General features: G+C 50.9%; 1 protein-coding gene across 10 annotated transcripts in view; it reads right to left on the reverse strand.

The window, feature by feature from the left end:
- The window catches only part of STARD9 (StAR related lipid transfer domain containing 9), a 133,519-nt gene that overhangs the window by 11,969 nt on the left and 98,500 nt on the right, over positions 1-23,050 (reverse strand). For 4 of the 10 annotated variants that reach the window (XM_057541892.1, XM_057541891.1, XM_057541889.1 and 1 more), the window contains 7 exons: positions 20,203-20,396; positions 19,296-20,082; positions 17,520-17,794; positions 7,743-17,019; positions 7,359-7,556; positions 6,754-6,949; positions 6,269-6,406 (listed from right to left, as the gene is read on the reverse strand). In XM_057541892.1, the coding sequence (XP_057397875.1) occupies positions 6,269-6,406; positions 6,754-6,949; positions 7,359-7,556; positions 7,743-17,019; positions 17,520-17,794; positions 19,296-20,082; positions 20,203-20,396 (11,065 nt within the window). Of the gene's footprint in view, positions 1-6,268; positions 6,407-6,734; positions 6,950-7,358; positions 7,557-7,742; positions 17,020-17,519; positions 17,795-19,295; positions 20,083-20,202; positions 20,397-23,050 lie in introns of those variants that run through there. The other 6 variants (XM_028164345.2, XM_057541894.1, XM_028164346.2 and 3 more) reach the window with 5 other exon arrangements.

Raw genomic sequence — 23,050 nt, forward strand, 5'->3', positions numbered from 1 at the left:
AACACAATAATAGTGGGGGACTTTAACACCCCACTTACACCAATGGACAGATCATCCAAAATGAAAATAAATAAGGAAACAGAACCTTTAAATGACACAATAGACCAGATAGATTTAATTGATATTTATAGGACATTCCATCCAAAAACAGCAGATTACACTTTCTTCTCAAGTGCACACAGAACATTCTCCAGGATAGATCATATCTTGGGTCACAAATCAAGCCTCAGTAAATTTAAGAAAATTGAAATCATATCAAGCATCTTTTCTGACCACAACACTATGAGATTAGAAATGGATCACAGGGAAAAAAACGTAAAAAACACAAACACATGGAGGCTAAACAATATGTTACTAAATAACCAAGAGATCACTGAAGAAATCAAAGAGGAAATCAAAAAATACCTAGAGACAAATGACAATGAAAACACGACGACCCAAAACCTATGGGATGCAGCATAAGCAGTTCTGAGAGGGAAGTTTATAGATATACAAGCCTACCTAAAGAAACAAGAAAAACCTCAAGTAAACAATCTAACCTTACACCTAAAGGAACTAGAGAAAGAAGAACAAACAAAACCCAAAGTTAGGAGAAGGAAAGAAATCATAAAGATCAGAGCAGAAATAAATGAAATAGAAACAAAGAAAATAATAGCAAAGATCAATAAAACTAAAAGCTGGTTCTTTGAGAAGATAAACAAAATTGATAAACCATTAGCCAGACTCATCAAGAAAAAGAGGGAGAGGACTCAAATCAATAAAATCAGAAATGAAAAGGAGAAGTTACAACAGACACCGCAGAAACACAAAGCATCCTAAGAGACTACTACAAGCAACTCTATGCCAATAAAACGGACAACCTGGAAGAAATGGACAAATTCTTAGAAAGGTATAACCTTCCAAGACTGAACCGGGAAGAAATCGAAAATATGAACAGACCAATCACAAGTAATAAAATTGAAACTGTGATTAAAAATCTTCCAACAAACAAAAGTCCAGGACCAGGTGGCTTCACAGGTGAATTCTATCAAACATTTAGAGAAGAGCTAACACCCATTCTTCTCAAACTCTTACAAAAAATTGCAGAGGGAGGAACACTCCCAAATTCATTCTATGAGGCCACCATCACCCTGATACCAAAACCAGACAAAGATACTACACAAAAAGAAAGTTACAGACCAATATCACTGATGAATATAGATGCAAAAATCCTCAACAAAATACTAGCAAACAGAATCCAACAACACATTAAAAGGATCATACACCACAATCAAGTGGGATTTATCTCAGGGATGCAAGGATTCTTCAATATATGCAAATCAATCAATGTGATACACCATATTAACAAACTGAAGAATAAAAACCATATATCATCTCAATAGATGCAGAAAAAGCTTCTGACAAAATTCAACACCCATTTATGATAAAAACTCTCCACCATATTAACTGAAGAATAAAAACCATATGATCATCTCAATAGATGCAGAAAAAGCTTCTGACAAAATTCAACACCCATTTATGATAAAAACTCTCCAGAAAATGGGCATAGAGGGAACCTACCTCAACATAATAAAGGCCATATATGACAAAGCCACAGCAAACATCATTCTCAATGGTGAAAAACTGAAAGCATTTCCTCTAAGATCAGGAATGAGACAAGGATGTCCACCCTCACCACTATTATTCAACATAGTTTTGGAAGTCCTAGCCACAGCAATCAGAGAAGAAAAAGAAAAGGAATACAAATTGGAAAAGAAGAAGTAAAACTGTCACTGTTTGCAGATGACATGATACTATACATAGAGAATCCTAAAAAAGCTACCAGAAAACTCCTAGAGCTAATCAATGAATTTGGTAAAGTTGCAGGATACAAAATTAATGCACAGAAATCTCTTGCATTCCTATACACTAATGATGAAAAATCTGAAAGAGAAATCATGGAAACACTCCCATTTACCATTGCAACAAAAAGAATAAAATACCTAGGAATAAACCTACCTAGGGAGACAAAAGACCTGTATGCAGAAAACTATAAGACACTGATGAAAGAAATTAAAGATGATACCAACAGATGGAGAGATATACCATGTTCTTGGATTGGAAGAATCAATATTGTGAAAATGACTATACTACCCAAAGCAATCTACAGATTCAATGCAATCCCTATCAAATTACCAATGGCATTTTTTACGGAACTAGAACAAATCATCTTAAAATCTGTATGGAGACACAAAAGACCCCGAATAGCCAAAGCAGTCTTGAGGCAATAAAACAGAGGAGGAATCAGACTCCCTGACTTCAGACTATACTACAAAGCTACAGTAATCAAGACAGTATGGTACTGGCACAAAAACAGAAACATAGATCAATGGAACAAGATAGAAAGCCCAGAGATAAACCCACACACCTATGGTCAACTTATCTATGACAAAGGAGGCAAAGATATACAATGGAGAAAAGACAGTCTCTTCAATAAGTGGTGCTGGGAAAACTGGACAGCTACATGTAAAAGAATGAAATTAGAATACTCCCTAACACCATACACAAAAATAAACTCAAAATGGATTAGAGACCTAAATGTAAGACTGGACACTATAAAACTCTTAGAGGAAAACATAGGGAGAACACTCTTTGACATAAATCACAGCAAGATCTTTTTTGATCCACCTCCTAGAGTAATGGAAATAAAAACAAAAATAAACAAATGGGACCTAATGAAACTTCAAAGCTTTTGCACAGCAAAGGAAACCATAAACAAGACGAAAAGACAACCCTCAGAATGGGAGAAAATATTTGCAAACGAATCAACGGACAAAGGATTAATCTCCAAAATATATAAACAGCTCATTCAGCTCAATATTAAAGAAACAAACAACCCCATCCAAAAATGGGCAGAAGACCTAAATAGACATTTCTCCAAAGAAGACATACAGACGGCCACGAAGCACATGAAAAGATGCTCAACATCACTAATTATTAGAGAAATGCAAATCAAAACTACAATGAGGTATCACCTCACACCAGTTAGAATGGGCATCATCAGAAAATCTACAAACAACAAATGCTGGAGAGGGTGTGGAGAAAAGGGAACCCTCTTGCACTGTTGGTGGGAATGTAAATTGATACAGCCACTATGGAGAACAATATGGAGGTTCCTTAAAAAACTAAAAATAGAATTACCATATGATCCTGCAATCCCACTACTGGGCATATACCCAGAGAAAACCGTAATTCAAAAAGACACATGCACCCCAATGTTCATTGCAGCACTATTTACAATAGCCAGGTCATGGAAGCAACCTAAATGCCCATCGACAGACGAATGGATAAAGAAGTTGTGGTACATATATACAATGGAATATTACTCAGCCATAAAAAGGAACGAAATTGAGTCATTTGTTGAGACGTGGATGGATCTAGAGACTGTCATACAGAGTGAAGTAAGTTAGAAAGAGAAAAACAAATATCGTATATTAACGCATGTATGTGGAACCTAGAAAAATGGTACAGATGAACCAGGTTGCAGGGCAGAAGTTGAGTCACAGATGTAGAGAACAAACGTATGGACACCAAGGGGGAAAACTGTGGTGGGGTGGGGATGGTGGTGTGCTGAACTGGGCAATTGGGATTGACATGTATACAGTGATGTGTATAAAATTGATGACTGATTAATAAAAAAAACAAAAACAAAAAACCCATGCACCTGTGGTTAATTAATCTACGACAAAGGAGGCAAGAATATACAGTGGAGAAAAGACAGTCTCTTCTATAAGTGGTGCTGGAAAAACTGGAGAGCTATAGGTAAAATAATGAAATTAGAACATTCTCTAACACCATACACAAAAATAAATCAAAGCGAATTAAAGACCTAAATTTAAGACTGGATACTATAAAACTCTTAGAGGAAAACACAGGCAGAACACTCTTTGACATAAATTGCAGCAATATCTTTTTGGATCCACCTCCCAGAGTAATGAAAATAAAAACAAAAATAAACAAATGGTAGCAAATTAAACTTAAAAGCTTTTGCACAGCAAAGGAAACCATAAGAAACGAAAAGAAAACCCACAGAATGGGAGAAAATATTTGCAAAGAAAGAGACTGAGAAGGGATTAAGCTTCAAAATATACAAACAGCTCACGCAGCTCAATATCAAAAAAAACAAACAACCCAATCAAAAAATGGGCAGAAGATCTAAACAGACATTTCTCCAAAGAAGACATACAGATGGCCATAAAGCACATGAAAAGATGCTCAATATAGATAATTATTAGAGAAATGCAAATCAAAACTACAAGGAGGTATCACCTCCCACCAGTCAGAATGGCCATTATCCAAAAGTCTATGAATAACAAATGCTGGAGAAGGTATGGAGAAAAAGGAAACCTCCTACATTGTTGGTGGGAATATAAATTGGTACAACCACTATGGAGAACAGTATGGAGGTTCCTTAAAAAACTAAAACTAGAACTACCATATGATCCAGCAATCCCACTCCTGGGCATATATCTGGAGAAAACCATAATTTGAAAATATACACATACCCCAATGTTCATTGCAGCACTATTTACAATAGCCAAGACATGGAAGCAACCTAAATGTCCATCGACAGATGAATGGATCAAGAAGATGTGGTACATATATACAATGGAATATTACTCAGCCATAAAAAAGAATGAAATAATGCCATTTTCAGCAATACAGATGGACCTAGAGATTATCATACTAAGTGAAGTAAGTCAGACAGAGAAAGACAAATATCATATGATATCACTTTATGTGTGCAATCCAAAAAGATGATACAAATGAACTTATTTACAAAACAGAAAGAGACTCCCAGACTTTGAAAACAAACTTATGTTTACCAAAGGGGAAAGGTGGGGCAGGGGGGAAGGATAAAGTAGGAGGTTGGGATTAACATACACACGCTACTATATATAAAATAGATAATCAACAAGGACCTGTCGTATAGCACAGGGAACTCTACTCAATATTCTGTAATAACCTATATGGGAAAAGAATCTGAAAAAGAATGATATGTATAACTGAACCACTTTGCTGTACACCTGAAACTAACACAACATTGTAAATCAACTATACCCCAATATAAAATAAAAATTAAATTAAAAAAAGAATACACTACAGGGTCAGAAAAAGAAGAATAATGGGAACAACAAGGTCCTACTGTATAGCACAGGGAACTGTATTCAATATTCTATGATAAACCATAATGAAAAAGCATATAAAAAAAGGAATGTACATATATGTATAACTGAATCACTTTGCTACACAGCAGAAATTAACACAACATTGTAAATCAACTGTATTTCAGTAAAAAATAATGATAATCTAAAAAAAAGAAGAGTAATGAGTAGGAGAATATATTATAAGCCTTGGTACAAGAAAAGATGACATCTTAAACTGGTGAGACAAAGAGGAACTGTCTAGATGAACTATCTAACAAGCACGATAGGGTTAACTAGATAACCGTCGGGAAGAATAAAGTTGGATCCACACCTCATACTATATATGCATTCCAAACGGAGCAAAGACTTATATACGAAAAATAAAGCCACACAAGTTCTAGAAGAAACTACAGGAAAAATTATTTATAACTTTGGAATGGAGAATGTATTTCTAATTGTGGGTCAGAACATAGACACTATAAAAGGAAAACTGATAAAACTTTCTGAATGGCTCCAAACACAAGAAGCAAAGCCAAAAGAGAATGAAAAACTAGGGGAAAAAATTTCTAATTCCTATCAGGCAAAGGGCTATCTTGCTAATATATAAAGAACTCCTTGAAACTAGTAAGGAAAAAAAAGGAGATAAATGAGCAAAGGATATGAACAGACCGCCCAGCAAAAGTCCAAACATTTGGTAACACATTGGTGAGGGTGTGGGGGGAGATGCACTCTCTCCCCTGCTGGTCAGGTTGGGGGGGAGTATAAAGCAGGACATCTGTGAGGGGAAGCCTGCCAATACCTATCAGTTTCAAATGCCCATATCTTTGTACAAGTCCACTTCTGGGAATTTACCCCCCAGATATATGTGCACATGTATGAAATGATACATGCACAAAGCACTGTTTACAACAGCAAAAGACTGAAAACATGGAGAACATGGGAGACAAAAACCACAGGGAAGACAAAGGCCATCATACAGGAGAAGGGCTCATGTCAGCAGTGGCCTCCAGGAGGCAGAACTTCCTCCCAAACTCTTGCCACAGCACTCCCGGCCCGATTCATGCTTGCATTTGCCTACTCACAACACTGTCTGGGGACTGGAGCTGGCCTGGCAAGGCCGGGCTGCTATTGTAGCCAGAGGTGACACCAGAGGAGAGGCTTCCGTTGGAGCTGGTGCACCAAGAGCTGGAGGTGGCCAGGGTATGTAGCTTTTCTTCTTCCTGGGAAGGACAGATTACTGTCAGCCAGCTTCAGGCACCCTCACTTCCCACCCTCACTTTCGCCTCTTCTCACCTCCCCAGTTCCCATCACCTCCCACTGCCTCCTATCTCAGCCTCATACCCTCATGCCTCCCCCATCCCCACCCCAACTACCCAAGCCACCTCCTCCCAAACTCTGGCCCAGGGACAGCAGCTGGTCTGATGAGGATGGCATGAAAATAGAGAGTGAAGCAGCTTTGAGCTGGCAGCAGGGGCCCGACGCCCTTCTCCAAATTCTACGTCCCAAGACTCAGAGGCAGCCCTGGTCTGCCCCGGGCTCCGAGCCTACCCTGAAATCAGAGGCTTACCCCACTCCCCACCCGCAGCAGCTGGGAGACGATCTGCTGGCGGATTCTCAGCTTTTCCTGTTCAGTCTGCTCCCGCAGTCGGGCCTGGGCCCGGGCAATCTCCACCTTGGCCTCCTCACGGGCCCGCTGGTATTCTCGTAGCATCAGCTCTATGTCAGAGGGTGGGTGAGGAGACCTTGACGCTGATCCTGGGCTCCTGGGGAAGATCAGAGGGTTGGAGAGATGCCTTCTAACATGGTGAGTGGGCGATGGCCCAGGCCAGCTCAACACCACCTTCCTGAAGGGCCCATCCTCTCTTTGCCCCCAGGGCCTTCGGGTGTGGTCTTAAGAACACCCTGAGGCTCAGGCCTGCAGTCTTACAGAGCATAGCTCCTCTATCCACCCCCACCCCGTCCGCTGCTCCCTCCCACACCCTCCTCTTTCCCTTTGCCTCAGTCTCCACAGCCGCCTCCAACTGTCCACAGTCACATAGGACCCACTCCTGGAATTGCTCCTGGCAAAGGAAGCTGCAGCCTCCGGTGTCCAGGACGCTCAAATCCAGGCCCTGCTCCCCACACTCGCCCCACACAGAGCCTGCTCCCCACAGGGTTCTGGGTCCACCGTACCTGGTGGTCTCCACAACATCCTTCCTCAGCTGCTGCAGGTATTCTCGGCGCCTGCTGGGCAAGTCAAAGGCCCAGGTGGGGAGATCCCGGTTGGATGGGAAGCTCAGTTGTTTCTGGGGGCTGAGGCTTCCCGTCCGGCGGAAGTTCTGAAGTCGTTCAGCCCGCTCCCTCCGGAGGCTGTGTGTGGTGCGTTCTGGCCTGAGACAGAACGTGAGTGAGGCACTGAAGCTGACCCTGACTGCCCTTCTCCATCTCCAGACCTATCTCTGACCCCCGGAAGGTCCCAGAGCTGAGCCGGGAGGAGGAACGGCCGGCTGTCAGCCGTCTCGGTTCTCTCGCCTCTCCACCCAGCCTTCGCCGCCCCACTCCGGGCTGGGTCCTTACCAGGCGTACGGCTCCTCCTCTTGGGCAGCGAGTGCCTCCCCTGTCCCGCTCTGCAGCACCTGCAGCAGGGCGTCTGCCTCCCCGAAGCCGTGGTGCAGTTTTGCTTCTGTGAGTTCCACGCTGAGGGAGAGGGTCTGGGCCCCAACTCGCAGGGGGATCTGCTCCCTCTGGGACCACTCGGGCGCCTGGCTCTGGTCCTCAGGAGGTTGTGGGGGCCTCTGTCCCTGCTCTCCTGAGCTGCAATCACATCTGGTCCCCAGCAAATCCATCACACCCAGCACCCCAGGGGAGGCGTCCTGACCCCCACACCAATCGCTGAATTTGTTATACACCGGGAGGTCCCTCAGACCATGGTGCTGGGGCTCAGGGGCCGTACACATCTGGGAACTGGGGCGCAGCGGCCCCTCAGGCTGGCAAGCCTCAGTTGGGCCCAAGATGCAACCCCGGAGCCCTGAGGGATCAGCCAACTCAAAGAAAGGGCAGGGGCGGCGGCGCCGGAGGCCTCCCCACGAAGAGGAAATGTTCAGAGCAGGCCGTGGCTCCTCTGGAGATGCTGAGCCCTCACCCCCATTCTCTGTCCTGCACTGCCATCGACTCAGCCCCCTACTGCTCAGTGGGCCACACTCTAGGGAGGCCATGTCCTCAGGCACAAAGCCATCAGCCAGCCTCCGGCTCCTGCTTCCCGGTGGTGGAGGTGACAGTCTGCCTTGGGCCCCGGTGGTGGTCCTGGGCTGACGCCACTGCGGGGCCTGCTCCACGCAACAGACTTGGGGCTTCGCGCTCTGCTCTGGGTGGCCTCGGGAGCTCAGCCCAAGGGAGCACCTGTGGTCACTCCCTTCTAAGGGACTGCTACCTTCTCCACACAGGGCCTCCACTCTCTGAGAGCTACCTGACTCATCAGTGGTTTGAGAATAATTACCCACTGCAGGCCTCGGGGCGCCCAGGGGAAGGCTTGGGCGGGAGATGAGCTTCTGGCAGCCTTCAAGGGAATGAGCTGAGGGGGCCGAGAGAGACAAAGCGCCTGGGGGGCGCCCTGACCCTTGGGTGCTGGCGCTAAGCGTGAGGATCGGGGAGGAGGCCCTGTCCACCCGCAAGGCGCTCGTGGGGCCCCGCTCCTTCTGCACCCTGGGCTCCTCCACAGGCTCCACAGCGTGGGGGCAGGGCCCTGGGGAGGGAGATGCACTGAGGCTGCGGCCGGGGCTGCCACCAGCCAGGCTGCGAGGCAGGGGGGCATCCGGAGAAGTCTGGGGGCTCAGAGGAGGCAGGTTCTGCCCAGAGGGGACTTTCTGAAAACTCAAGTGGGATGAGGGTACGGGGCCGCTCCGGGGCCTGCAGAGGGTGTTTTCTTCCTCAAGATCTTGGGGCCCTGCTATTTTCCGTGCAGTCCCCTCTGCCCCTCTCTTCTTAAGCGTCCCTGGGACATGTCCCTTTTCCTGAGACGTGATGGAAAGATCTGAGCCCAGCCTTTCAAGGACCGCATTGACTTTCTGAGGGTTGGCCTCTGGGGCCTGGAGATGCAGAGGTGGTGAGGCCGGGTCAGTCTGGATGCCCTCATCCATGGTGGTCTGAGTACAGCCGTCCATCCTCAGGGCCTGGGGCACCTCACCCGGGGCCTCCCTCTTGGCATTCCACTCTTCTTTGGCCACACTTGGCTGGGAGAGACTCCCCAACAGCTCCGAGGTGCTGTGCAGGAGCTGCGAGAGGCGGAGAGACAGGTCGTGCATGCTGGCCCAAGAGGCCAGATCCGACTGAGCAGAGGAGAGGTCAGCGTAGCTCCAGCGGGACCTGCAGCCCAGGGTCTGGGTGCCCTGCTCCAAGGTGTTCATCCTGGACACACCCACAGGGCCGCCCGCCTCTGATGGGTACAGCAGCATAATCTCATCCACCGGGCCCGCAGCACTTCCTCCAGCCAAGGGGGGCTCCCTCCTCAGACAGCCTGCCTCATCAGGGGTGCCCGGGAACCCGCCTCTCTCGCCAGGACCCTTAGGGGGGGCTGCCCCTTCAGAGCTGATCAGGACGTGGGGGCTCCCCAGGGCAAACGAGGAACCCCAGACTCCCCAGGCCTCACGGGAACGGCGGGCACTTTCAACGTGGCTGCGTGTGCTCGACAGGCCTCGGGCACTGGCCAAGGTGCTGCGGTGCAAGTAGACCGGGCAGCCCTGGTCGTCTAGGCCGTCGTCCTCGCGGAAGCACCGGTCCATGTCGGACGGTGTCAGGCCCTGGGGTGTGGAGCCACGGGAGACATCAGCTGCGCCGCCAAACACATACTGCTTCCAGCCAACACGCGCAGGCCCCTCGGGACGCCCGGGCAGGACGCCGGGATCGATGGCGCTGGGGCTAAAAAGCAGGGCTCCTCCGCCCGCCTCAGAGAGCCGTGCCTGGCCACCCAGTCTCTCTGGCTTTCCCGGCTGCACCTGTTCCGGAGTACCAAATGGCCGAGCAGCCATGAGAGCAGGGGTCGGCATGCACGAGAGAGCTGAAGTCGCCGGGTAAGGAGGGGGTGTGGATGGCAGGGACCTGGGATCAGCAGCGATGCCATCCAAGTCAGAGGAGGCTTCCTGATCGCGGCCCTCAGCTTTCAGAGACGTTCTTGCCGCAGACTTTCCTGAGGAAGAGCCTCTGGGATGTGGGGTCCACAATCTGCTAGGCTCCTGTATATCCTCATCTGTCGGGGAAGGAGGCTCCACGCTCAAGCTTAGCTCCTGAAGAGACCGGGGAGAGCTGACCACAGAGAACTGCGGTCTAGAGTGTTTGGGGCCAGAGACGATGGCGATCACAGGAAGTGAGCACTGGTGGCGGGGTGCCGGCTGCTCCCCGCCAGAAGAGGGCTGCCCGGGGCCCTGGGCCACAGGCCAACATGCTGCGCGTTGCCCCAAGGGGACAGTGGCTGAGTCTCTGAAGGCTGCAGGGGGCCTGGCCACAGCCACGTCCTCTCTGCCTGCACCTCTAATCTGACAGCTGCCTGAGCCACCTTCATCAGCGCATGCGGGGCTCCTGCCCCAGGCAGCGTCCTCTCGGCCACCTGAAGCCTGGTCTCTCTGCTGCTCTTCCTCCTCCCGGGGGCTGTCAACCTGGGAACTGGAGACGCGCTGTAACTCTGCTACCAGTTGGGCTTGGGGATCCAAGCCACTATGATCCCTGGACTCTGCGGAAAGTTGCGGCTTTTCTGGAAGGCATCTGATGGCATTTCCCAAACATCCACGTTGTGGTTCCACCGGCGGCTCACTCTCAACACACCCTTCACTTAAATTCAGGCTGTGTCGTCCCCCAGCTGTTGCAGGTGGTTCTGGCTTGGTTTGAGAGCCCTGTGCACTCCGGCCACCAGCGGAGCTGTCCTGAAACCTCCCGGATGGCTCAGAGCACCTGCCTGCGTGGAAAGGGGGAGCCTCAAGCTCAGTGCTGACTTTCTTCTCGGCAGCCTTTTTCTCAGGATCCCCTACTGACCTGGAGCTTCCGTCAGCAACCCAGGGGCTGAGGGGACTTGTCCTCACATCAGGGGCGGAAGGGGAGCTGCAGCCCTGAGCCGGAGGCAGGAGAGCAGCAGCAGAGGTCTCCAGGGTGCTGCCGTCTGCCAGCCCCAACTCCACATTAATGCTTTTGGGCTCAAGGCCATGTGCCCAGAGCACATCAGGTTCCCCGCAATGGCCCTCTCCTCTCTCCACTCCCCAGGCCCTGGCAGGGACCACGCAGGGTGGGTGGCGAGTGTGTGGGGTGGCCTCGGAAGCCCCCTTGCCCAGGTCACTGTCTCTGTAACACAGTGAAGTGGAGGAAGGGGAGGCACGGGCCCCGGAAGCAACGGGTTGAGGGTTGCGCGGTTGCCGGCAAGGATGAGATCTGCTGTCTTCTTGGCCCCCAGATGGGCTGAGGGTCCTGCTGCCTTCAGTGCTCCCCGAAAAGACACCACAGTCTGAAGTTTCCCGCAGGCACGTGCGCAGGGCCTCCTCCCTAACTCCCCCGGGTCTCTGATCCGGCAACAGAGTTGGCCTGGGACCTTCGACACTGGCCCTGCAGGCTTCTGCTAGCCCATAGCCAACACTCCCCTCCTGCTTCACAGGCTGCTGAGAGCGAGCTTCCGGTTCAATCCCTCTCAGGGCTCTGGGCAGGACGGCACCCCATCTGGGACTCGCCTTCCCTTCTTCTAAGCCGGTGGAAGCCTCAAGACATTGGCCCTGGTCTTGGTTAGGCCATGAGAGGCTGGCAGAATTCTGAACATCACAGATCACAAGTTGACTTTCAAAACAGGTTGTTCTTCCTCCTTGTGCAGCCACTAGGAAGTTACCAGGACCTCCTCCCCATGTGTTGTCCAGAGTCCCAGGTTCTTGGTGGGCTGGGCTGCTCTCCTGCCAGCCAGGGAGCACACCCTGGGCAGCCTCCCAGGCAGCGAACGGGCCTCGCCCATGTGGAATCCCTCCAGCATCATCAAAAGGGGCCTGAGAAGGTAAGGCAGCCACTACTTCCTCCGCCCTTACCCTCCTGTCCTCCTCCACAGCTGCTGAAGAAGGAAGACTGTCTGAGCCCAAAGCATCAGCAGAGGAAGGTGTTCTGGTTGCTTCTCCCTCTTTCTCTATGATTTCAGAAGAGCCAGTGTGACACACAAACTGTTCACTGGCTCCCAGGAAATGTCTCAGTTTTCCGGTACAGTGACTTTTACCTGGAGCAGGGTCAGCGTGGGAGGAAGTCCGTGAGGGGTGCCGTGGCCCTGTGTTAGTGTCAGTGCTGGGCAGAGGGTGACAGCTGTCTGAAGAGGGGGGTGTGGCCTGAAGGACAGATGTCCTCTCATCACTTGACAGGTGTCCTGGTTTAGCAGAGAGAGACGCCACATGAAATCCCCATGCTTCACGCTCATTTCTGGTCCCGGCTGACACTGACTGGCCCATTTGTGGACACTGAGGCCTGCCAGGGGCCCCTGAAGAACATTCAGGTCCTAATAGCATCTCATCGTGAGGAAGGACTGTGCCCCCAGCCACCACGTTGTGAAGCTGCTTCCCCTGGGCCTTTGCCTGTCCGATCTCCTCCAACTCAGCCAGGCACGTGGGTGGACGGGCAGACGGCTCCAGAAGAGGCACCCTTGGCAAGGACACAGGTGCTGAGAAAGCACCACTGGCAGGACTGAGGTCCTCGGCCTCCTTCTCTGCCTGCTGCCTCTCCCCCCTGCCTCGCTTGTCCCCCTCTTCTAAGGGGCAGCTGGCCCTTTCAAGCGGGCTAGAGGCCCTGTTCAGGGAACTGGCTCTGTCTGGTCCTCTTGGTACAGCTGCCTCGGCTTCAGAAGGAGAACCCACCCTGCTACCCAAGCCCAGCAAGGTGCTTCTGAGGTCCCCTCCGTGGCCTTGCGGTCCGCTGCTTGTTGACCTCCTGCCCTCTGCCCCCAGGGGAATGCTCGCTGGTGCACCGGATTGACTGCGAGATCCCACAGCCATGGATATCACAGACCCACACCAAGCAGGGTGTGCCGCGGAGAAGCCCTGTCTATCGTCTCCCTGCCGTGGGCTGTGGCATCCGGGCTCTCCACTCTGGTCCTGACGCCCCGATCCAGTTACCAGGGGACTGGTGGGCATTTCCAACAGGGTGGGATCCAGCACATAGTCAACAGAAGAGATGCCTACAGTACCAGGTACATAAAGATAGGTTCTTGGCGGCCTTGTTGAATTCAAGGGCAAGGCGTTACTCAGGTCTCGGCGAGGAGCCATACAGGACTCTGGCTGGCTTGGCAATGGGCCAGTCTCTTGGCTGAAAAATGTGCGCACACAAGGCTGGCACGGGCCAGGGAGTTTCTGAGTTGATGAAACCACTTTGTTTTTCTCCTGTAGGCCCCCTCTTTGCACAGCCGTTTCTTCAACTCTGCCTTGAACTTCTGGCTCCTCTTGCTTAGAAGTACGTATGTGTTTGGCAAAATGGCTTTCCTGAAAACCCTTCACAGTCTCCAGCTCCTCAAGACTTCCCAAGCCACGGGGCAGCCGTCTGGGGTACACTGCGTTCACCAGCTCGCCCTCCTCAGAAGTCCTCTCAGGCATGGGCTGCAATGGCAGAGCTCTAGCCGAAGCTTTCGTTTTCCTTGGATGAGCAGAAGTGTTGGTGCATTCTCTGCAAACTGTAAATTTCCCTAAATAACCACCAGTGTCCCTGGCGGGTCTGTCTAATACAGCTGGGTAGGTGTGCCCTTTCACAAATCTGATGTCGTGTACCCGGGGATCAATGCTATTGTTAACCTCCATTTGTCCAGCTTCACCATCCCTAAAGATAACATCATCTTTCCATTTTGGAGAAGATGGCTGATCCTTGAAGGACAGGTGGTTTCTAAAGCTGCCTGGCCTCAGCACATGGTCAGCCATCTCCTGGTCCTTCTGGTCCTGGAACATAAACTCCTTACTGACTCCCGGTGTGTGGGAAGCACATAGCTGCTTACTCTGTTTGGATTCAATTTCCAAGATGCCATTTTCCAGCTGCATTACACTCCTAACTAGCCTAGCCATCTCATCAGCATTATTATCTCTTTTACTCCATTTCTTTCCAGGAGATTCTCCTTTGGGGTTTAACGTTTCTCGCACCTTTCCAGGGACCTTGCATTCACCGAGGTTTCTTTCCTGAAAGCATGTAACTGACTGGAATCTTTCATATGTAGACTCTGCCTGTGGAAACTTAAACTCTTCTGAGCCGTCTTTGGGATGGAGCGCTTTTCCAAGAAGCCCAATTTCATTCCTCCTTTCCCCGTTGTGGGTTGGACCCTCATCCTGGGCTGCTGTCTCTGGGCTGCTTACTCTATGATGTACTGATCTGGACTTCAAAGAAAGAGTGGCTTCCTCTATCTTGTCCTTGTCAAGGCCTAAATTGATGGTTTTATAGATGAAATCAGACCTGACCCCAGAAGGAAACCGTCTCTTCATGTCAAAGGCCTGGGTCTCTCTGAGGACTGCATCCTGCCCCTGCTCTTCTTCCCCACCCGTCTCAGACTCACACACCAGGAGAGAATTCCTTGACCCAGAACTGTCTGAGGAAACACTGCAGTAGGACTGTACAGTAGCCTTTTCTCCCTGCTTGAGCACTGGAAGACTGTGTTTATTTAAAATTCCAACTTGATTTTCAAATTCACATACTTTTATGCCGGTAGATGGAAGAAAATGTCTGTTCTGAGTGACAAAAAAATAAACTGAATTATGGCTTTCTTCTTTAATGTTTCCAAGGCATTTCCCTTTTTCTCTGCAAACTTCCTTGGTGTTCAGATCCACTGGCCTCTCTGCTGTGACCTGCTGAGATGATGCAATCTTGGAATTCTGGTTTTGTAACAGTACTGGCAATTTATTCTTCACATACACATTTTGGAGGACTTGGTGCTCGTGTCCAAAGCCCCATGCTTCCCTGGGAGGTGGGGAGGGCGCCCTTGCTTCTCTGCAAGCCGGGATTTCCAAGGCGGTTTCTGTTAGGGCATCTCGGCTTTTGGTCACATAGAATGTTTCCAAGGGAGGTGGCTGCAGGGAAGATGGGAGTGGATTCCAGGGCGCAGAGTGGAGGTACAGCTCTGGACCTGAAGGAACAGCAAGGGAAAACCTGCTGTGTCTTCTACCAGCTTCCTTGGAGCTCTCCTGGGAGCCTGCCTTCTCTTCCTGCAGGGGGCAGTGGCTGTTCTGACCTAATTGCTTCCCTGGGTCTGCACTATTCTTCCTCAAAGGAGCCCAGCCTCGGGGCCAATGGGGTTCTTTGGTGTCTATGGTGACAATATGGTGACAAGCGTTCGTTAGGATGAAACATTCATCAGAGGATGTCATGAGTCCAGGTTTCTCGCTACTCTGAGAGGCTTCTTCCAAGCTGCTCTCTTTGACCCCCCATGCTCCCATCACGGGATGCGCTGTCTTGTTCGCTGCTGTAGAGACCTGCGCATTTGTAGTTCCAGAAGTCGATGATTCTACGTCCGCTGAATAAGTTCCACTATGACTCATCTCTTTCTCACTAGTTGTAAAGAAATCTGAAGTACCTTCTACTTCGTCACGCAGACTGTCCTGTCCTTTCTCAGCTCTCAAATGCCTAATTCTAGACAGATGGATAGGAAAGTTGTTGAAATCCGGGCTTCTAGATACCCCAGGACCAATTGGCAATAGAGCATCTCCTCCCCTGCCAGAAGCTTGGGCCAGGGAACCAGAGTCTTCCTCAAGCGAGGGCTTTCCCTTCACTTGAGGAGGAAGACTGGGTGCTCCTGTGGCCTCCAAAACAGGATGAGACAGTTCAAGGAGGTACTTTTGCTGAAGGGCAGCCCAGTCTCTCTCACAGGCACTGCCAACGTAAGTGAATGAGCTGGCAGAGGCAGCCAACAAGCTTGACACACTAGAGTTGGATGCTTCAGAGACGCCCTGCTGGGCCACGTCAGGGACCCCTCTGGCCTGAAAGGTGCCATCGGCTCCTGGCTGAAGAAGCCTATAAGCGCCCCAGAGGGACACCCTGGTCGTATCAGAAACAGGGACTGTGTACACACTTCTGACACTGCAGGGCAGCTCAGCACCGCCCAGGGGCAGTTTGGAGCTGTAGGACAGGACTGTTTCTGTATCTGATGACTTTAGTTCTTCCATATTGGGCCAGTATCCAGGCCTCTCCCAACCGCAGGGCTGAACATCCTGGACGTCAGGCCTTGGACATAAAGAACCTGGGGGGCTACTGGGATTGATCTTGGAGTCACAGGAGAACCAGGAATCCATGGACACCAGAGGGCTCCCTCTTGAAAGCTGCACGTCTTGGAGAGTGTTGGCTTGTTCTGCAGAGCTTGCCTCCACCGCCAACTCCGGCTGCTCACAGTGGGGCTGGAGCTCCAGGTAACATGAACTGCTCACTGGCAGGGCGGCATCGAGCCTGGCTCCTGTTCTGTGGCTGATGGGGCCAGGCCTGCACACTGCCTCCTGGTCCCCTGCGGGCAGACTGGAGTTCTGCAGGCGCCAGAAAGTCTCCGTGGGCATCTCGTCAGCTGAACGGAGGAAAGGCTCTTCTTGCCGATAGTCCCCCAGTTCTTCTTCAGCGTCAATCAGGCTGTCGAGGGAAAAGCTCCTGCGAGTCTGGGTGAACAGTCGACTATCTGAGGGTGTGGTGAAGCCCCTCACAGAGGCTTGAGCTCCGGCCCTGGAGTGGCCATGGCCATGGGTGAGATAACTGAGCCCTGGGCTGTCCTGTGGGCTTTGGTACCCCTTCTCGGCCAGCGAGTCCTCAGATATTTGGCTGTCTTCGCTGTCGGAGTCATCTGGCTCTGGGAGATCCCGCTCCTTCCCCTGGGGCTCCTCCAGCTTCCGTGGCTCCAGCAGGGCTTTGGCACAGACACAGGAGAGAGAATCTACTGAGTGACTGCTATCTGCATCAGATAAATCACCACCGTTTTCTCTTGCAAGATCCACTACGGGGCTGGAACCTGTGAGTGAGGCCGTGGTGTCTGGGTCCCCAGCACTGTGCTGCCTCTTCAAAAGGCTGCTGTGAGGCAAGCGAGAGGACTCTTCAACCCTAGCTGCCAGGACCCTCTGCTGCCTCTCTGATGCCCCGCTTGGAGAAGGTGGGGTGGATTCTGCCCAGAAAGTCTTGGCTGCCTTTCCATGCCCGGTGGCCTGTTTGGATCCACGGGGATGTGAGGAGCCGCAACTGGCTCCCTCAGCGGCCTCATGGGGCCCAAGGTTCCCTTCTTTTCCCCACCCTGCTGGTGAGTGGCCTTAGCCCTCCTGGTCTGGGCGGAAGGGGTGAGGACCTCCGGCTTATCCCATGGCTTTAGCTTGCTAGCTGCTAAACTCTGGGCCACCATCTAACAGGGCTGCTTACCCACTCTCTCCATTTCCTGGACACCGGCAGACTCGCAGCTCTCAGTGAGGCAGGTGCCAGGGGGTGAGGCTCCCTTCCTGGCCAGGGCCTTCCTGGCTGTGCAGAGCTGCCCCTCGCCGGAGGAACGGAGGGCATGCTTGATGAAATGCCCTGTCCTTGGGGGGTAATAAGCAGCCTGGGGCAAGTACTCTTCTGATGGGGTTTTCTCTGATAATTGCTCAGTAGGGTCAGGCATAGGAGGTAACGTGGTGGAGGGATCCCAATTCAGGAAAACACTGTGGAGACAAGGAAAGCCATCTCAGAAAAGTAAGAGGTCCCTACTTCCTGCTGACAGAAGGAATATAAAGTCCCACTTAGTTTGCTCTGAAAGAGGTTTAAAACTAGGCCAATGTCACTGACCCCTATAGCCTTCGGGGTCAGCTCTATAGGTACATAAGGAAACTGCAGACTATAGTCCTGGCTCTCAAAGAAGCCCCAGGTACACTCTGTTCCTCATTTTCTTTATCTTACAAAAAGGTTGAACTGAATCTGAATCTAATCATGCCTTTACGGAAAACTTCCAACATGAGGAACTGAAGAATAACTTAAATGGCACTACAAGGAATCAAACAGACAAATCTATAAAGGGGCACATTTTATAGAATTGACCCACTTTATTTAACAAATCGACGATAATGAAGAAATTTTTAAAAGGCATGATTAAAAGAAACTTAAAAGACGTAACAACCACATGCAGTGTGTAAATTCTATCGGACCTTAATTTCAATTAACTATAAATATATATTTTGAGGCAATTAGAGAAATTTGAATATGGCCTAGGTTTTTGATTATACTGAATAATTAATCTTAATTTTGTTGGGTGTGATGACAATGTGGTTATAAGAAAACTCCTTATTTTTCAGAAGTGTATACTTGATGTAGGATTGAAATGACATCATGTCTAAAAGTTGCTTTAAAATGCTTCATCAGAAAAAGGAAGGAGGGGAGACAAAGCAAGCATGGTAAATCTTGACATTTGCTGAACGTGGGTGATAGGTACACAACTCTTTCAACTTTGTGTATGTTGGAAATTTTTTCATAATAAAACTTAAAAAAAAAAAGCCTACCTAGTACTCTAAAGACCAGATTGGTAAGCAAACATAATAGTAATAGACATTAATTGGGCACCTAATATGGGCAAGGCCCTGCGCTAGGCCTGGAGGATATAAAGACGTAGACTGTACAGTCCTCTGCTCCAAGCAGTCTGGAGATAACATATCCTCACCTTGACTGAATGTGAGGAGTGAAGGAGAAAAGAAACAAGGAGGATCCCAAAATGAACCCAGGAGTCAGAAAGAGAGTGTTTCACTTGCTCAGCATGGTAGGTGGGCTGGGAAACGGACTGGAGCCAGCAGGTCGGGCGGGAGGGGAGGGGAGGAAGAGTGCGGTTTGAGGCAATATGAGACAGAGTGGCGGCATGACACACACAGGGAGACATATGTGGGTAGTCAGGGTCTAGAGCACACGGAAAATGAAGCTGAGATTCTCCCTCAGCAGATATGATCAAAGAAGCAAGAGCTGCCCCTCAGAGTGGGGGCAGGGAAAATCTTAGAAGATATCAACTACAGAGAAAGAAGAGAGTGATCAGGAGAAAAAGTGATGAGGAAGAGAAGAGTAGACACATCTTTCCATTTCACAGATGGAGGAAACTGAGGCCCCAGGAAGTAAAGATCGCTGCCCGTGGAGCAAGGCTGTAAACCTCAGCCAGTGCCCCGAGGCGGCCTCCGCTGGCTGTACCTGCACAGCTGGGCTGAGTGCCGGCTGCAGGGCCTTCGGAGGCTCAAAGAACTGCAACTTGTCAATCTGCTTCTATGCTGAGGCCCTGGGACCAGGGCACCAGGGCAGGGGGCCGGGAAGGTGGGCCTCCGGGGGCAGTCATCCTGGAGCCAGCACAGCGCCCTGAGCTGCTCCGGTCTCCTGTGGGCCTCCAGCAGCCTCGGCTTCTCGATGATCCTCTCCAGCTGGAACGAGACCCTTCTCTGCCGGCCGTTCTGCTCCGCCACCCGAAGCGCGAGTCTCCGCAGGAGCTGCGGGTGCACCACCCTCTTCTGGCTTTGGACCAGGGGAGATGGCTGAGTCTCAGGGTCTGTCTGGCACCATGAATCAGATGGCACAGCGGCTGCAAGTTCTTTCTCTTCTACACGGTCTTGCTGCAACTGCTGCTGCAAGCCGGCCGGCCAGGTCCCTTCTCTGAGCAGCCACTGCTGGTCTGCGAACCAAAAATACCCTGAGAGAAGGTCAGCCCGTCCTCCCTCCCTGGACTCAGGCACCTCCGGCCACGGCTGCACCTGCACAGAGTGAAGAGCTGGCCAGGGTGACGTGGCGGGATGAGGGCCACATGGTCCTCTGGGGCAGGAGTGCCGGGGCCCCTGACCACAGGGCAAGTGGACGAAGCCCCGGGCCTCAGCAGGGCAGCGGGCACACGCTAGGGCCGGCAGCAGAACGTGGACAAGCGCGCATGAGGGCAGTGAGGAAGGTCGCTTCCTTATTCTTGCTTCCAGCCCCGTGTAAGAGCCTCTGGTCTCTAAAAGAGGGGAGAGAACCCCTAATACCAAAGATTCCATCATATCACAAAGACAACAAAGGAGAGAATACAGAAGGCCGGGGCGGCGTGGAGAGATGGGAAGGGGAAGCAGGCTCCTACCGTCTTTAACCTGCTGGCTGGCACACGTCCCGTCCAGTTCCCGTTCCTGTTTGGCTCTAATCTGTCCCACTAGGATTCGCTGCCTCAAATCCCCCACGAAGCACATCCGCCGCTGCTGAATCTGGGCCCCGCAGGGTGTCTCTCCAGCCCTCGGTGGCCTGTGGTCCTTGCCACTCTGCTCTCCCAGCGCCTTCCTGTCACAGGGGCCGGGGTTACCCGGGGGAAATGCAAACCCAGCTCAGCACACACCTCCACGGCCTCAGCCCCTCCCAGGGAGTCCTGCATTCAACAGGGCGGAGAGGGCTTTGGACTCCCAGCAACTTGGGACACACACGCACGGTGTCACAGGCAGCTCATGATGTCACAGTGCAGGAGGGGAGAACAGTCCTGAGACTAGCATATTCTTAGACTGTGGGTTTAGCAGAAACACAAGTTCATTTTGGTTAAGGAAAATAACCTGGAAAGTAAAGCGGCTGTTTTTAGAAAACACAACATTTTAGCTAAATCAAGAAACTTTGTCCTTTAAAAAAGAATAAAAAGGTATCTGCTAAAAATCTGTTGTAACTAGACTAGAGCAGAAGCTCCAGAAACACTGTGGGAATGGACACCCTCTCCTCCATGTTCAGCGATCACGACTGCACCGCCACTCCTAAAGCAGAAACCCTCTTGATGTGGCAGGAGGAAGAGAGGGAACTCAGACGCACGCCAACCTGTGTGTGCAGCAGGAGCCCCAGGGGAGAGCTGGTCTCCCCTCAAGGGCTGTTCTCGGTGAACGAGCCCTGGAAGAGGGTTCAAGAGCTTTAGACTCGACCACACCTTTCAGAGATACATGCTGACGCGTTTACTGATGAAACTATCCAAGATTTGTTTAGATCCAGTGGGGAGGAGTTGGGGATATAAATGAAACAAGATTAGCCATGAGCTGATTATTTGTAGTGTATTTAAAATTTTCCAATAATACAAAATTTAAAAAGGTTTTCTTGGGACTTCCCTGGTGGCACAGTGGTTAAGAATCCGCCTGCCAATGCAGGGGACATGGGTTCGAGCCCTGGTCCGGGAAGATCCCACATGCCGTGGAGCAACTAAGCCCGTGCGCCACAACTACAGAGCCTGCGCTCTAGAGCCCGTGAGCCACAACTACTGAAGCCCACACGCCTAGAGCCTGTGCTCCACAACAAGAGAAGCCACCGCAGTGAGAAGCCCGCGCACACGCTCGCCGCAGCTAGAGAAAGCCCGTGCACAGCAACGAAGACCCAATGCAGCCAAAAATAAATAAATTTATTTTAAAAAAGGTTCTCTTGGCTTGCATGAGGACCCGGGCTCAATCCCTGGCACCTCCACCAAAAAAAAAAAAAAAAAAAAAAAATTCTAGACTACAGTCATGCTTTTACTCTGCCACCAGGTTCCTGCGTGACCATGGATGAGTCAGAGCCTTCCTCTGAAGACTGACAGCTTCTCCCCTCATGCTAACCTCTCCCTAGGTCACACAGGACTTCTATGCAAGGGCCTCCCATGCTGTTTCTGCAGGGCCTCTCCGTCCCTGTCATTCAGGTTTCAAAAAGAGCCAAATGCACGGGGCTCCACTCCAGGCTGGGAGAGGGAGCGTCTGGGAAGGGTCAGGGTCTGCTAGAGACTGACACAAAAGCCCCATCCAGCCTCGCTTATCCTGCCCTCGGCCGTCTTTCCAGCCCCAGGAGGCCACGGCTCTCAGGCTTGGAGATTCACTGAGTGACTTGACACTAGAAGCAGATGGCAAAGCATCTGAGTAGTGTGCTCTGAGGGGTCCATTCCACTTAGGAGGTTTACCACTTTGTAGAGCAGAATGAAAGCAGAGGTCCCCGAACTACAGCCTGCGGGCTAAATGGTGCGCTGCCTGCTTTTGTGAATCAAGTTATTGGAACACAGCCAGACGCGTGGTTTACGTATCGTCTCGGGGGCTTCCGTGCCTCACTGGCACAGCGGAATAGCTGTGGCGAAGCCTACAGCACAACCTGGCCCTTCACAGAAAGTCCGCTGCCTCTGTCTTAGAAGAAATTAAGATTTCTTAATGTAGCCTTAGGAGGACAGTGAAGGAGGGACGGGGGGAGAGTGAACGGATGGATGGGGGCGTGGGTGCGAGGCGGCACAACAGCAGGCTCCCCTCTGGAAGGGAGGCTGGGAGGTGACTCAATCTACAGTGAGTCCAGGAATCAGGAGGGGCCCAGGTACCTGTGCGAGTGTGCTCTGGGGAAGACGGCTGCTGGCTGCTGTGGGCAAAAGGGCAACACACAGGAGTGGAAGGTACAGAAAACAGGAAAGGCGCCGTTCATCACACGCAAGGCAAAGGCCAGGGATAGCAACTGGAACAAGAAGCCGGTTAGCACCACACAAACAGAAAAAGCAGTTAATGGAAAACATTTTACACATATATTTATATGTGTCACGCCTGCATCACAGCTCCAAATTGTGTCTGACCACAGACACGGCTGAATCACAAACCCGAGCCCATCAGAGGGTCTTAGACACACCCAGCTGAGATCCACACCATCAGATACAAGGGCTAGGAAGGAGATCTTTATTCTGAATTCCCTGAGAGTGTTCAGCTTCCTTCTCCGACTGTCCCCGGGCCCTCAGATTTACAATCTGCTTCTCCCTAGAAGAGAGCTCCTCCACCCTCCCCCGGGGAAAGCTGTAGCCAGCCTGTCAGCTTCTACAGACCCAATACAGCTTCCTCCATAGCAGCCGCAAGCCCGCAAGGAGAGGCGGTGTGGGAGGAGCCCCACAGACACTGCACATTCGTCCGAGGAGCCATACACCATCAGACTGAAAATGCCTCTTGTGATGAGTACATCAGCCAAGTTCCCCGAAA

Source organism: Balaenoptera acutorostrata, chromosome 3 (genome assembly GCF_949987535.1).
Source record: "Balaenoptera acutorostrata chromosome 3, mBalAcu1.1, whole genome shotgun sequence".
Lineage (NCBI taxonomy): Eukaryota > Metazoa > Chordata > Mammalia > Artiodactyla > Balaenopteridae > Balaenoptera > Balaenoptera acutorostrata.